This window comes from Dioscorea cayenensis, chromosome 4 (genome assembly GCF_009730915.1).
Source record: "Dioscorea cayenensis subsp. rotundata cultivar TDr96_F1 chromosome 4, TDr96_F1_v2_PseudoChromosome.rev07_lg8_w22 25.fasta, whole genome shotgun sequence".
Taxonomy (NCBI): Eukaryota; Viridiplantae; Streptophyta; class Magnoliopsida; order Dioscoreales; family Dioscoreaceae; genus Dioscorea; species Dioscorea cayenensis.
Window position 1 is genome coordinate 22,174,927 of NC_052474.1, and position 12,974 is coordinate 22,187,900.

Here is a 12,974-nt window from a genome sequence, read left to right on the forward strand (position 1 = left end):
TTGATTCTGATAATTTGCTTCTTACCCTTTTCCTTTTCCTTTTCCTTTTCTCATACATGTGATGATTGATGCAGGAACTCGATCTACTCTTTGAAGATTTTGGAGGCTTTGATGGCCTCTATACTAAAATGCTCGCCTGTGGCATTCCAACTACTGTCCAAGTGATGTGGATTTCATTCTCAGAATTAGATATCCACCAACAGTTTCTTCTTGCTTCAAGGCTCTCATATCAATGCTTAAATGGATTTTGGAATTTAGGGGTCATGTCATATATCAGAGGATGGGGATTCTCTAAAATAAAGAATATAACAGATGACCTTATGGTGACCATTGGTTTTCCTCTTATAGAGCTTTTTATTCCGAAGCCGGTAATGAAAAGACAAACTTGCTAAAATATATTTTTTTAGCTTTTTTACATAAGATAAGCTCTTCTTTTGCATATTCAAGGTCTCATTTTTGAAAACGATGGACTTATCCATCAGCTTTTTATTTGTCTATGTTCTAGGTAAGGTTGAGCTTAGGAATGGTATGGCCTGAAGAAGTAGATCAAGCTGTTGGTTCAACGTGGTTCTTGAAATGGCAGTCAGAAGCTGAAATGAATTACAAAGCTAGAAAAAGAGATACCATCCGATGGTACCTTTGGTTTTTTATAAGAAGCATGATTTATGGTTTTGTTATATTTAATGTGCTACGCTACCTGACCAGAAAAGTACCAAGGCTTCTTGGTTATGGACCTTGGCGCAGGGATCCAAATTTATGGAAATTAAGAAGATTGGTAAACATTTTCTGCCTTTCATGTTTATTGTTGTTCTCTCATACCTTAGATGAGCTATGCTATAGGTAACAATGGGCGAGAAAAGTTCATTTCACTTACAAGTGAAATTATTAAAAACTCTGAAGTTAAATATCAGGATTGATTGGAAATTGGTATTTACTGACCTACTACTGTGGTCAATGTAATCTGTACAGCATTGTTTAATGCCCTTGGTGGTTGAACTCATCTTTAAATTTTTTTTTGTTGTTTTCACTTGCATTATGAAATTGAACATTAATTGGGTCTACAACATGATTTCTCATGTTTTATTATAAACAGGTAGCCATTTCATGTGTATTAAATCTTCAGTTTCGTGGTGGAGTTTGAGCTAATTTTATGCCTTTATTATGTCTATCTGCAGAAAACTTATCGTCAATTTCAGTTTAATAGAAGAATTAGGAGGAAAAAGGAGGGCATTGATCCGATCAGATCAGCTTTTGATCAGATGAAGGTATGATAGTGACAGTAGCTTAATATTTGATCATGATATCATGGTTTTCTCTATTTAGAACTGTCAAATTATGTGGACTATTTTGGGAAAGCTTTATTGTAAAATATATTCTTGTTTTGGAGATTTGATTAGCTGTAAATTCAGAAAGTCTATTTTCAGATTTGTAGGAGATTTTGTTGCAGATTCTTAGGCTGTTATATGTGTATATAAACCTCCTATTGTAACCTATTGTAATCTAATTTTGCATGAATCAAATTGAGCCTTTCTCTCATTCTTTTTCCTTATGATATCAGAGATTTAGGTTTCTTTCTGAGTTTTTTTCTCAAGTTCATTCTTTTCTTGTCTGGCCGAATTCCTTTCTCCCGTTCCACTTGTCCATTCTCTCTTCTTTCTAGTCAATCTTTTTGATTTTCTCTTAATCATGTATGAATCCATGGAAACCACAGCAACATCGGATGCTCTTGTAACAGAGAGTGTATTCGCTATCCAATCCGGAGACTTGCAAAATATTCAGGCAGCTTATCGATTGAACGGAAAGAATTATTTGAAATGGTCTTAGCTTGTTCGGACTTTCTTGAAGGCTCGAGGGAAATTAAGCCATTTAATAGGCACAGGTCCTTCAAAGAATGATCCGAAGTTTTCTGCATGGGATGAACAAGATTCAATGGTAATGTCTTGGTTATGGATTTCGATGCTACCAGAGATCAGCGATACATGCATGTTTCTCGAATCCACCAAAGAAATTTGGAATGCTATCCGACAAACATATTCCAAGGTCAATGATGCGGCCCAGATTTATGAAGTTGAGACAGATTCAAGCGGCCAAACAAGGAGCAAGAACCGTCACAGAATCTTCGAGTTTTTTGCAAGGCCTGTGGCAGGAGATAGACCACTATCAATGCATTCAGATGCGCTGTAGTGAAGATGCAGCGATTTTAAAGCGATTTGTTGAGAAGGAACGTATCTATGACTTCCTTGCTGGTAGGGGTGTAAATGATACACCTCTACTCACAAGCTACTCGGGCTTGATTCGGTGAAAACTCGAACTCGGCTCGGTCACAGTCGAGCCGAGCTCGAGCTCAAGTAGCTCGAGTAGTCGAGCGAGCCGAGTTTGAGTATTGTGATACTTGGCTCGAGTGCTTGCGAGCCTAATCGAGCATGTATGTATATATATAATATTAGATTTATTTGATAAAAATCAAGGGGAAAAACTTTCGAGCTCGAGTCGAGCTCGAGCATAATGTTTATGGTTATTTTCAGCTTTTTTGAGCTTAATCGAGCGAGCTCGAGTAGCTCGATTTGTGTACCGAGTCGAGCTCGAGCTATAAAATAAATACTCGATCGAGCTCAAGCCGAGTATCGATTACCAAATTTTCAGTCGAGCTCGAGCTCGCTACTGCTCGGCTCGAACTCGATCGATTACACCCCTACTTGCTGGTCTCAATGTTGAGTTTGATGCTGTCAGAGTACAGATTTTTGGGAAACCAGACTTGTCCTCATTAAATGAAACAATTTCGATCATCCGTGCTGAGGAAGGTAAAAGAAGTGTTATGATGGAAACTGATGGAGGAGACGGATCTGCCATGGTGTCCAAAGTTGTCAAGGCTACTGAAGGAAAAGAAACCAACCCTATTTCATTTTTTGTTCCAGCCCATCAACCCAAGTCTTTCAATAGGGATTCACTTTTTTGCACATACGGCAAAAAACATCGCCATACCAAAGATCGTTGCTGGAAGCTTCACGGGAGACCCAACCGGACCAATAATGACAGAGGACAAGCACATGTTGCGAGCATTCAACCACATGATGAAGGAGGTTCAGGTTCACATGATCTAACATAAAAATTTCACAAGGAATTGACAAATTGAGAAGTCTATTGGAGGCACTGGAGAAACCTTCTACGGCAGGTACTTGTTCATTGGCGTTTTAAGGTATTTCTTCCTCTTCTTGTGCTATTAGTGTCTTAGAAAAAATTACTTGGGTGATCGACTCTGGAGCCATTGACCACATGACTTACACCTCTAAATTTTTCACATCCTATATACCATGCTTTAGCCACTGAAAGATAACTATTGCTGATGGATCAGTTACCACCGTAGCAGGCCAAGGAGACATTTATATGAATAATTTCCTCACCCTTAAAAATGTTCTTCATCTTCCGAGATTGTCTGCAAATTTGGTTTCTATTCAAAAACTTACCAAAGACTCCAATTGCAGTGTAACGTTTTTTCCATCACATTGTGTCTTTTAAGAACAGGGCATGAAGAGGAAGATTGGACATACTAGTGAGAGGGATGGTCTTTATTACCTGGAAAATCAAAGTGTAAGAGCTAAAGTTTACATTTCTCTCAGAGTCGGTCATGTCAAACAACAATAAAATTTGGCTTTATCATCGTCGTTTAGGTCATCCTTCCTTTAGTGTTCTTAAGTTAATGTTTCCTTCATTGTTCCAAGGGTCCAATCTAGAGTCTTTCTATTGCAATGATTGTGAACTTGCCAAACACAAACATGTCTCATTTCCAATAAGTAATACAAGAGCTCTCTATCCTTTCTTTCTTATTCACAATGATATTTGGGGCCCCTCAACTGTTCCAAACATTTCTAGTGCTAAGTGGTTTGTTTCATTCATTGATGATTGTACTCGAGTAACGAGGATCTACTTGATAAAAAATAAATATGATGTTGGTAATGTTTTTCCGAATTTTTATACCATGATCAAGACACAATTTGATGTACAAATTTAACGATTTCTTTCAGACAATGCCAAAGATCACTTCAATCAAATCCTTTCTCCATTTTTCCATAAAGTAGGAATCATACACGAGTCTTCTTGTGTCAATACACCACAACAAAATGGGGTAGCCGAACGGAAAAATGGCCATCTTTTGGAGATTACTAGAGCCCTATTGTTTCACAAACACGTTCCTAAACAATATTGGGGGGAAGCTGTTCTAACAGCTGCTCATTTGATCAATAGACTTCCCACAAGGGTTCTTAATTTCAAAAGTCCCATTGAGATTCTTACAAGTTTTTTCCCTAACTTCTCTGCTTCTAATAACCTCATTCCCAGAATTTTTGGTAGCGTTGCCTATGTTCATGTCCATTCTCAAAACAGGGGGAAACTTGATCCAGGTGCTTTTCGTTGTGTCTTTATCGGTTATTCGTCTACCCAAAAGGGATATAATTGTTTCCATCCATTCACAAAATTTTTTTTGGTGAATGCCGATGTTACATTCGTCGAAAATGAGTCATTCTTTCAACATACCTATCCTCCGGAGGAGAATTTCGTCAAAGATAAAGCGAAGGACTTGTTTCTTCTTGAATTTCCAACTAAATCAGAAATTCAGCCCATTTCTTTTGAGCCCGTGTCTATACCATCTATCTCATCTAAGTCTCTTCCAAATCCAGCATCTGCTACAACTCCACCTGTACCTTTTGTTAATACATTAGAATCAGATACGGGAATCCAAGACAATAATCAACCACTGAAGCATTATTTCAGGAAGAAAGTTTGTATTCCTCAATCTGTGCAGCTACAATTTCTTGTTCGTGCTACTATTCAGGTTCCTGAAACTGATATCATAAACTCAAAAAGTCAACCACCATTAGACAAACCTAGCCAACTCCTAGATGAGCATGAAAAACTAAATGATGCAGACCTACCTATTGCACTCAGGAAAGGAACTAGAGCTTGCACCAAACATCCAATGAATCTATTTCTGATGTACCAAAACTTTTCCCAAAGTCATAAAGCCTTCCTAAGTAATCTCCATACCATAACCATTCCAAGAAATATATCTGAGGCACTAAGAGACAAGAAATGGGAAAATGCTATGAAAGTGGAGATGGAGGCACTTGTGAAGACTAATACATGGGAGGTTAAGTTGCCGAAAGGGGTCAAACCAGTTGGATGTAGATGGGTGTTTACTGTAAAGTACAAGTCTGATGGTTCAATTGAAAGATACAAGGCGAGGTTGGCTGCCAAAGGGTATACTCAAACCTATGGCATCGATTATCTCGAGACGTTTGCACCAGTTGCAAAGATGAGCACGGTGCGAGTTTTGTTGTCATTGGCTGCAAATTTTGGATGGGATCTACAACAGTTTGATGTTAAAAATGCTTTTTTGCAGGGAGATTTGGAACAAGAGATATACATGGAAGTTTCTCCTGTCTTTGAATCTAAAGAAGGTATTGTATGTAAGCTGAAAAAGGCGCTCTATGGGCTCAAGCAATCACCTAGAGCCTAGTTTGGAAGACTCACCAAGGTTATGATTGCCTTAGAATACAAGCAAAGCCAAGGAGACCATACCTTATTTGTGAGACACTCTGATTTAAGGAAAGTGACTGCATTATTGGTGTATGTAGATGACATGATACTTACAAGCAATGATACTAAAGAAATGCAAAACTTAAAGGAATGACTTCTGTAGGAATTTGATATCAAGGAGCTTGGGAGATTGAAATACTTGGTATTGAAGTGGCTCACTCAAAATGTTTCACAACAGAAGTATGTACTTGACTTGTTGAAAGAGACAGGGAAGTTAGGTTGTAAACCTGTGGATACAACTATTGATTTCAACCATGGACTATGTATGGCACTTGAAGATGCAACAATTGATAAGAGTTCCTATCAGAGACTTGTTGGCAGACTGATTTATTTGACGCATACGAGGCCATATATTGTATTTGCTGTAAGTGTTGTGAGCAGATTCATGCACAATCCTAAAGAAATGCATCTCAAGGCAGTTCACAGAATTCTGCAATACTTGAAGGGCAATCCTGGGAAAGGTATTTTGTTCAAAAAAGGAGAATGCATGACTCTTGAATCCTACACTGACGCCGATTATGCAGGATCATTAAATGATAGAAGATCAACCTCGGGTTACCCTACATTTGTAGGAAGGAACCTTGTAACGTGGAGAAGTAAAAAACAAAATATGGTTGCAAGGTCAACTGCGGAGCCAAAATTTAGATCAATGGCAGTGGGAATTTGTGAATTGATGTGGTTGAAGATTATACTGGATGACTTAAAGATAAAGTGGGAAGGACCAGTGAGGTTGTACTGTGACAATAAATTTGCTATTAGTATAGCTCACAATCCTGTGCAATATGATAGGACGAAACATATAGAAGTTGATAGGCACTTTAATAAAGAAAAACTCGAAAGTGGCTTAATTTGTACTCCATTTGTTTCTTCAAAGGATCAGTTGGCTGATGTTCTTACCAAGGGCCTGCCAAACCTCATGTTTCAAGACATAACTAGCAAGCTTGGAATGGAAGATATCCATTCACTAGAAACTTGCCCCGACATGGCTCGTTGCCTAGAAAACTTGCCCCGACATGGCTCTTTACTGAGAAAACTTGCCCCGACGTGCCTTGCTGCCGAGAAAACTTGCCCCAATGTGCCTCGCTGCCTAGAAAACTTGCCCCGACGGGGCTCGCTGCCTAGAAAGCTTGCCCCAACGGGGCTCGTTGCCTAGAAAACTCTCCTCGACGGGGCACTTTGCCTAGAAAACTTGCACCGACGTGGCTCTTTGCTTAGAAACTTGGCCCGACGTGGCCCGTTGCCGAGAAATTTTGCCATGACATGAGGGGGAGTGTCAAATTATGTGGACTATTTTGGAAAAGCTTTATTGTAAAATATTTTCCTGTTTTGGAGATTTGATTAGCTGTAAATTCAGACAGTCTGTTTCCAGATTTGTAAGAGATTTTGTTGCTGATTCTTAGGTTGTCATATGTGTATATAAACCTCCTATTGTAACCTATTGTAATCTAATTTTGCATAAATCAAATTGAGCCTTTCTCTCATTCTTTTTCCTTAAGAACTAATCATAACTTTCACTGAAAGCTTATCTTATTCATTTTTATAATTTTTCAGAGGGTGAAAAATCCACCAATACGCTTGAGTGACTTTGCTAGTGTTGACTCTATGAAAGAAGAAATCAATGATATTGTGACCTGTTTACAAAATCCCACAGCTTTCCAGGAAAAAGGAGCTCGTGCACCTCGGGTATGGTTTTCTCAGTCATCCTTATTGAACATATTTGCTTAATCATTCTAGGCATCATTTTGTCTTGTGTCTTTTGTGGTTTACCTTCTCAGAATATCTCAAATAAATTTTGATGATTACTCTTCTGGTCCTTTGATTACATTATTCAACGAAAATTTTTTATAATTGTTTTTTAACTCTAGTTATGCTTTGGCTTTGATATTATTATTTTGTTTCTTATATTATTGATGTCTAGTCTCAAGGTCAAGAGAAGTGTATACTTGTTATTGTGTGAGAGCCCTTGGAGTTGGATTGTGGGCCTCCCCAGTCTAAGATTTGTTGGAGTGACCTAGGACCAGTACCCACATTTCTATCATTATTTGTATTTGATTACTAGCATTCTAAAGAATCCGTTTTTGAACTTTTTTGTGCATTATTTCAGTAAGATCGGCAGTGGTGTGATCATTAAAACAGACATGCCTCCTCCTGATGTTAGTTCTGTAATGCTTTTTTTTTTTTTTTATAAAACTGTACTTATGTTTTTAGGGTGTCCTTATTGTCGGTGAGAGAGGAACAGGAAAGACTTCCCTTGCATTGGCCATAGCTGCAGAGGCAAAAGTTCCTGTTGTTGAGATCAAAGCTCAGCAACTAGAGGCTGGATTATGGGTTGGCCAGAGTGCTTCAAATGTCAGAGAACTTTTCCAGACAGCTAGGGATTTGGTTGCCCTCTTTTCCCTGTCTCTGTTTTTTATAGATATATTTTTGGCAAGAATTGATTATATTATCTCCATCAAAGGTTTTTTGATGTGCTTAAATCATTTCTTCTTGATGCATGTTTTTTCTATGAAAATTTTACTATCTTAACTATTATGATTTTTTTTTTAAATCATGCTATTACTTCTAGTATTAATTCACTTTATTTATGGTTGTTATGATATTTTGTGTCTTTGTATGTCATATCTTTTTCTACATAATGATATAATTTATTTGCGTAGGCACCAGTGATTATTTTTGTTGAAGATTTCGATCAGTTTGCTGGCGTTCGAGGACAATATATTCACACAAAGAAGCAAGATCATGAGGCATTCATCAATCAACTTCTAGTCGAACTTGATGGGTAAATATCATTTAGATTTCTAGAATCTAATGCACTTTACTATGTGCAATGTAAATTTACACCTAGTTGTGTTCAAGGATTCATTACCATATTCAATCTTTGGTACAAGACTTAAGGTAAAGAAGTCAGTAATTTATTTATGTATTCTGATCTTCATCCTTGAAATACTTGAACAAAAATTATAACTTGCATTGAATATGAATGCCAAACATTTTCTAAGTTATACTATAGGAACTGTTGATGATATCGAGGTTCAGTCCACAGACACTTGCTTCCAAATAGTTTGTGCCATTGAATTATCCTTGGTTCCACATGCGAATTGGCTGGAATGTGGCCTTGTAATTGTAAATGTGACAGTAGCCGCTCTTATAATATTTAGGAAGTTGTGTTGTATTTCCATGTCTTTTGTACAGGTTACTAAAAAAATACATAAAAGTGGAATAGTAATGAATTTGGCATGTCTTACTTTATGAAGCCTGTTGATGTGTAAAAGAAATACCAAGAATTTGCTTTTGGTCTCAAGTATTTTGAATAATATTGTAAATCATGTGGTCACATGAGGTACATCTTGTACGGGCTGAACTAATGTAGTCCAATTGGTTTTTCGTGAAGTGCAACTAGAGGTTGATACATTGATTTGTTCTGTAGTTTTGGTTCTTATAACAAGTCTAATTTAGTTTGTTTTATATTTTTTATTGCTCACCTTATCAATGATACTCCCTCGGGTCCTATTTACATGCCCATCTTAACCAATTTACACTCATTAAAAAAATTGGTTAAAATTAGTTGCTGTCTTAAATTTATGAAAAAATGTATCAACTTTCCAAAACTACTACATTTAAAAACCCATCAAGATTTCATTAATTTCTCTTTATAATTTAATTGTATCTTTTATTTTCTCTCTCAACAGAGTGTTTTAGTTTTCCAGAAAGTTTGGAAAATGTAGGAGTATATAAAAGATAAAGGGTAAAGTTGGAAAAAAAACTATTTTACACCTCATAGATTTTCTAAATGGACATGTAAAAAGGACCAAAGGAAGCTTTTAGAATGGGACAAGTAAAAGGACTGTAGGGAGTATATGCCTAATATATATTCTTAGAAGTCTCTACTCTTTAAAGGTAGGGAATTAAAATTCAGTTTTCTCTACACATCTGATTGTGCTATGTGTTTTCTTCTATATCGCTAACGCAAGTGCACATGTCGATTGAGTAATACATTATACTAAAAAACAAGGTTGTCGATCCCACAAGAATTGGAAGTACTAGTAGTAGTCACTCTATATTATCTAGACTATCAATCAAAGGTGGCTTTTAGAATTAATCGATTCCACGAGAATTGGAAGTAGGGAGTAGATGCCTAATATAATATTCTTAGAAGTCTCTGCTCTTTAAAGGTAGGGGAATTAAAATTCAGTTTTCTCTACGCATCTAATTGTGCTATATGTTTTCTTCTATATACCACTAACGCAAGTGCACGTGTTGATTGAGTAATACATTATACTAAAAAACAAGGTTGTCGATCCCACAAGAATTGGAAGTACTAGTAGTAGTCACTCTATATTATCTAGACTATCAATCAAAGGTGGCTTTTAGAATTAATCGATTCCACGAGAATTGGAAGTACTAGTAGTAGTCATTCTTCTATTATCTAGACTATCAATCAAGCACTTAAAAAAGGTGGCTTTGTATTCCCAAGCACTTAAAAAAGTTTAGTTTGGAAAAGATTTGGAAAAGATTTGATTACTAGTTCATGGTCTCAATCAAAGGTGGCTTTGTATTCCGTCCTAATTTGGAAAAGATTTTTTCAATATCCTCCCAAAAAGCTTCCATAAAACCCTAGTGTTGGCCCTTTTATAGTTGAGAATCTAGGCCAGACACGGGATCATACACTGTTGTGTACCAGGCCTTGTGCAGCACAAAGCCTAATATAGAACTGAAATCTTCCACAATCTACATGGGCATGTGGCTGGGCGTGTGCATTCACGCAGTCTAACAAAGGGCTGTGTTTTTGCTTATGTGGCTCCCAGGTGATTCACACTTAGCACTGAAAAGTCCTATTGTAAGGGCCCACACGTCTATGTGCATGTTGTGTGTTCAGGCGTGTTACTCTTTGGAAAGTCCAAATCTTGTATAGAATTCTTTCAAAACACCTTGAATTGACTCCTTTTGCTCTAGATGTCCAAATACTGGCCTAATATAAAATAGTAACTACTTAAGGCCCATATGAGTCCAAATTCACTAAATGTGTATGCAAAGTGCTTCAAATAATGATAGAAAATATGTATATTCAAACACTTATCAACATCTCAAATAAGATCATAACCAGTGAATTTCCCACGTATCAAAATTTACTTCCTAAACCATGGCTGTTATTGCAAGGTATTGCATAGAGGTAGGTGGTGATGGGTACAGGGTTAATGAAGAGTCTTCCACATTTTTTCTCATGCTGAGATTTACACACATTATTTTAAGCTTAAACCTATCAAATTAGCAGGTATGATAACCAATATTGTGGCCGTTAACATTCCTGCATATTCATCTTGGGACATCTGCAAGTCATATTTAAATTGGAAATTACGTTTTCTTCAAAATATTTTTTTTTCTTTTTCTCTTTTCAGGTTTGAAAACCAAACTGGCGTTGTTTTAATGGCAACTACCAGGAACCTCAAACAAATTGACGAGGCGCTGCAAAGGCCTGGTCGCATGGACAGAGTGTTGCATCTTCAAAGACCAACTCAGTTGGAAAGGGAAAAGATATTACAAATAGCAGCAAGAGATACAATGGATGAAGAGTTAATTGATTTTGTAGATTGGAAGAAGGTGATCACTTAATGGCTATGCATAGGCTTTTATCATCTGGTTTTGATGCTTGTTCGCCATAATTGGTGCAGACAATTTGTTATGTATTTTTGCATTGAATATTCAGTAATCATTCTAACTCCACATGATATCTATGCTCATCCTTGCATGGTGAATGGTGGTGAGTATTATTTCATCTTTCTGTATAGACTATATTGAATGACCATACTTTATGCCTGGTATTTTGTCATAGGAACTAATTTCTAGTAATAACAGTGTTACATGTAAAAGCAGTATGCTTGGTGAATCAGTTACACAAAAATTTATCATTAGGGTTACTGATTAATGTATCGCTAGGTGGGTGTCGTTGGCTATTAGGTGCCTCAAAAATAAAATTGCTCAGTATGATTACTGCTAGAGTTACCAGGGCTGGTTACCGGAGTAATCTTTCATCCTTTATTTTGCATGAGAGACTAAAAGGATGTTTGGCTTTTTGTGGTTTTACATCATTTTAATGTAGTTACGATTAAGAATAACACAGTTGGTGAGTAAGTTATGCTAAAATTTTCTGTTGGGGATGCCAATTAATGTATTAATAGTTGATGATTGTTGTCTATTAGATATCTCAAAAGGAAAAACTAGCTAAGCCAATCATGTGTTATTAGTTGGAAATGTTATCTATTACACACTTTAAAAGGCCTATATATATATATATATATATCACAGCTAGAGTCACTAGGCCAAGATGCATGTGTAATGTCTCATTCTTTATAATGCATGAAAGGCTAGAGGGAATTTCCATTTTTGCATGTTTGTTTATTATTCCATTGTAGTTTATGCCATGTTAGTGTAATTGGTTGTTAGTTTTACTTATTTTATTGTTCCCATACCGCTTATGTTAATGTAATCAAGTCATCTTCAGGTTGCTGAGAAGACAGCATTGCTGAGGCCTGTAGAGTTGAAACTTGTTCCTCTTGCATTGGAAGGGAGTGCCTTTAGGAGCAAATTTCTTGACACTGATGAACTAATATGCTATTGTGGCTGGTTTGCAGTATGTAGCTTTTGAATACACGGAAATTTTGATTCAATTGAAAACCTTCATATATTTTTTTTGGAGGTAGTTTAGTTTTCCATGATAATAACTAACTGGTTCTTACATGGTGCTTGCAGAGTTTCAGCAACAGCATCCCTAGATGGCTGAGGAGAACAAAACCATTGAAGATGATTAGCAAATGCCTTGTTAATCATTTAGGGCTGACATTAACATCGGAAGATCTGCAGTCAGTGGTTGATTTGATGGAGCCTTATGGTCAGATTAGCAATGGGATTGAACTGTTAAGTCCTCCATTGGATGTAAGCAATTTTTCTCCCTGTACATAATTATATGTCATGGCTTCCCTTTTCTTTGTGGGTTTTGGATGTAACTGTATGCCAGCCAAATAAATAAGCTGAATTCATAATCTTGACAAGTTCAAAACCTAGCCAATGCAATGATTGTAGTCCTCTAGTGCTGAGGGCTGATCTCTGCATCTTCCAGTTAGCCTACCTATAGAGACATTATAGTGGATATAGCTATGCCAACTATTCTGTGATCGAACCTTATCAAGAAACATTGGCAATTTGAGAACTAATTTCATTGATTTAAGTAACACTATGCCCTATAGTGCCAATATCCCAATAAGTCTCTAATGTTTTATGTGATTAGATGTTTCATTAGCTAATATGGAAATTGTCATTCTTTAGAGTCCAAATTTTGGATATAAAGCAATAATTTCGATTTGAGCATTGCCTAGAAGGGAAAAGTT

At 36.8% G+C, this 12,974-nt stretch overlaps 1 protein-coding gene across 5 annotated transcripts in view; it reads left to right on the forward strand.

Annotated features, from left to right (window-relative positions):
* Nucleotides 1-12,974, forward strand: part of LOC120259439 (probable inactive ATP-dependent zinc metalloprotease FTSHI 5, chloroplastic) — a 31,809-nt gene that overhangs the window by 3,079 nt on the left and 15,756 nt on the right. For all 5 annotated transcript variants that reach the window (XM_039267042.1, XM_039267041.1, XM_039267043.1 and 2 more), the window contains exons 4-12: nucleotides 75-368; nucleotides 506-775; nucleotides 1,176-1,265; nucleotides 7,144-7,275; nucleotides 7,801-7,974; nucleotides 8,250-8,371; nucleotides 10,989-11,190; nucleotides 12,092-12,220; nucleotides 12,340-12,522. In XM_039267042.1, the coding sequence (XP_039122976.1) occupies nucleotides 75-368; nucleotides 506-775; nucleotides 1,176-1,265; nucleotides 7,144-7,275; nucleotides 7,801-7,974; nucleotides 8,250-8,371; nucleotides 10,989-11,190; nucleotides 12,092-12,220; nucleotides 12,340-12,522 (1,596 nt within the window). The remainder of the gene's footprint in view (nucleotides 1-74; nucleotides 369-505; nucleotides 776-1,175; nucleotides 1,266-7,143; nucleotides 7,276-7,800; nucleotides 7,975-8,249; nucleotides 8,372-10,988; nucleotides 11,191-12,091; nucleotides 12,221-12,339; nucleotides 12,523-12,974) is intronic.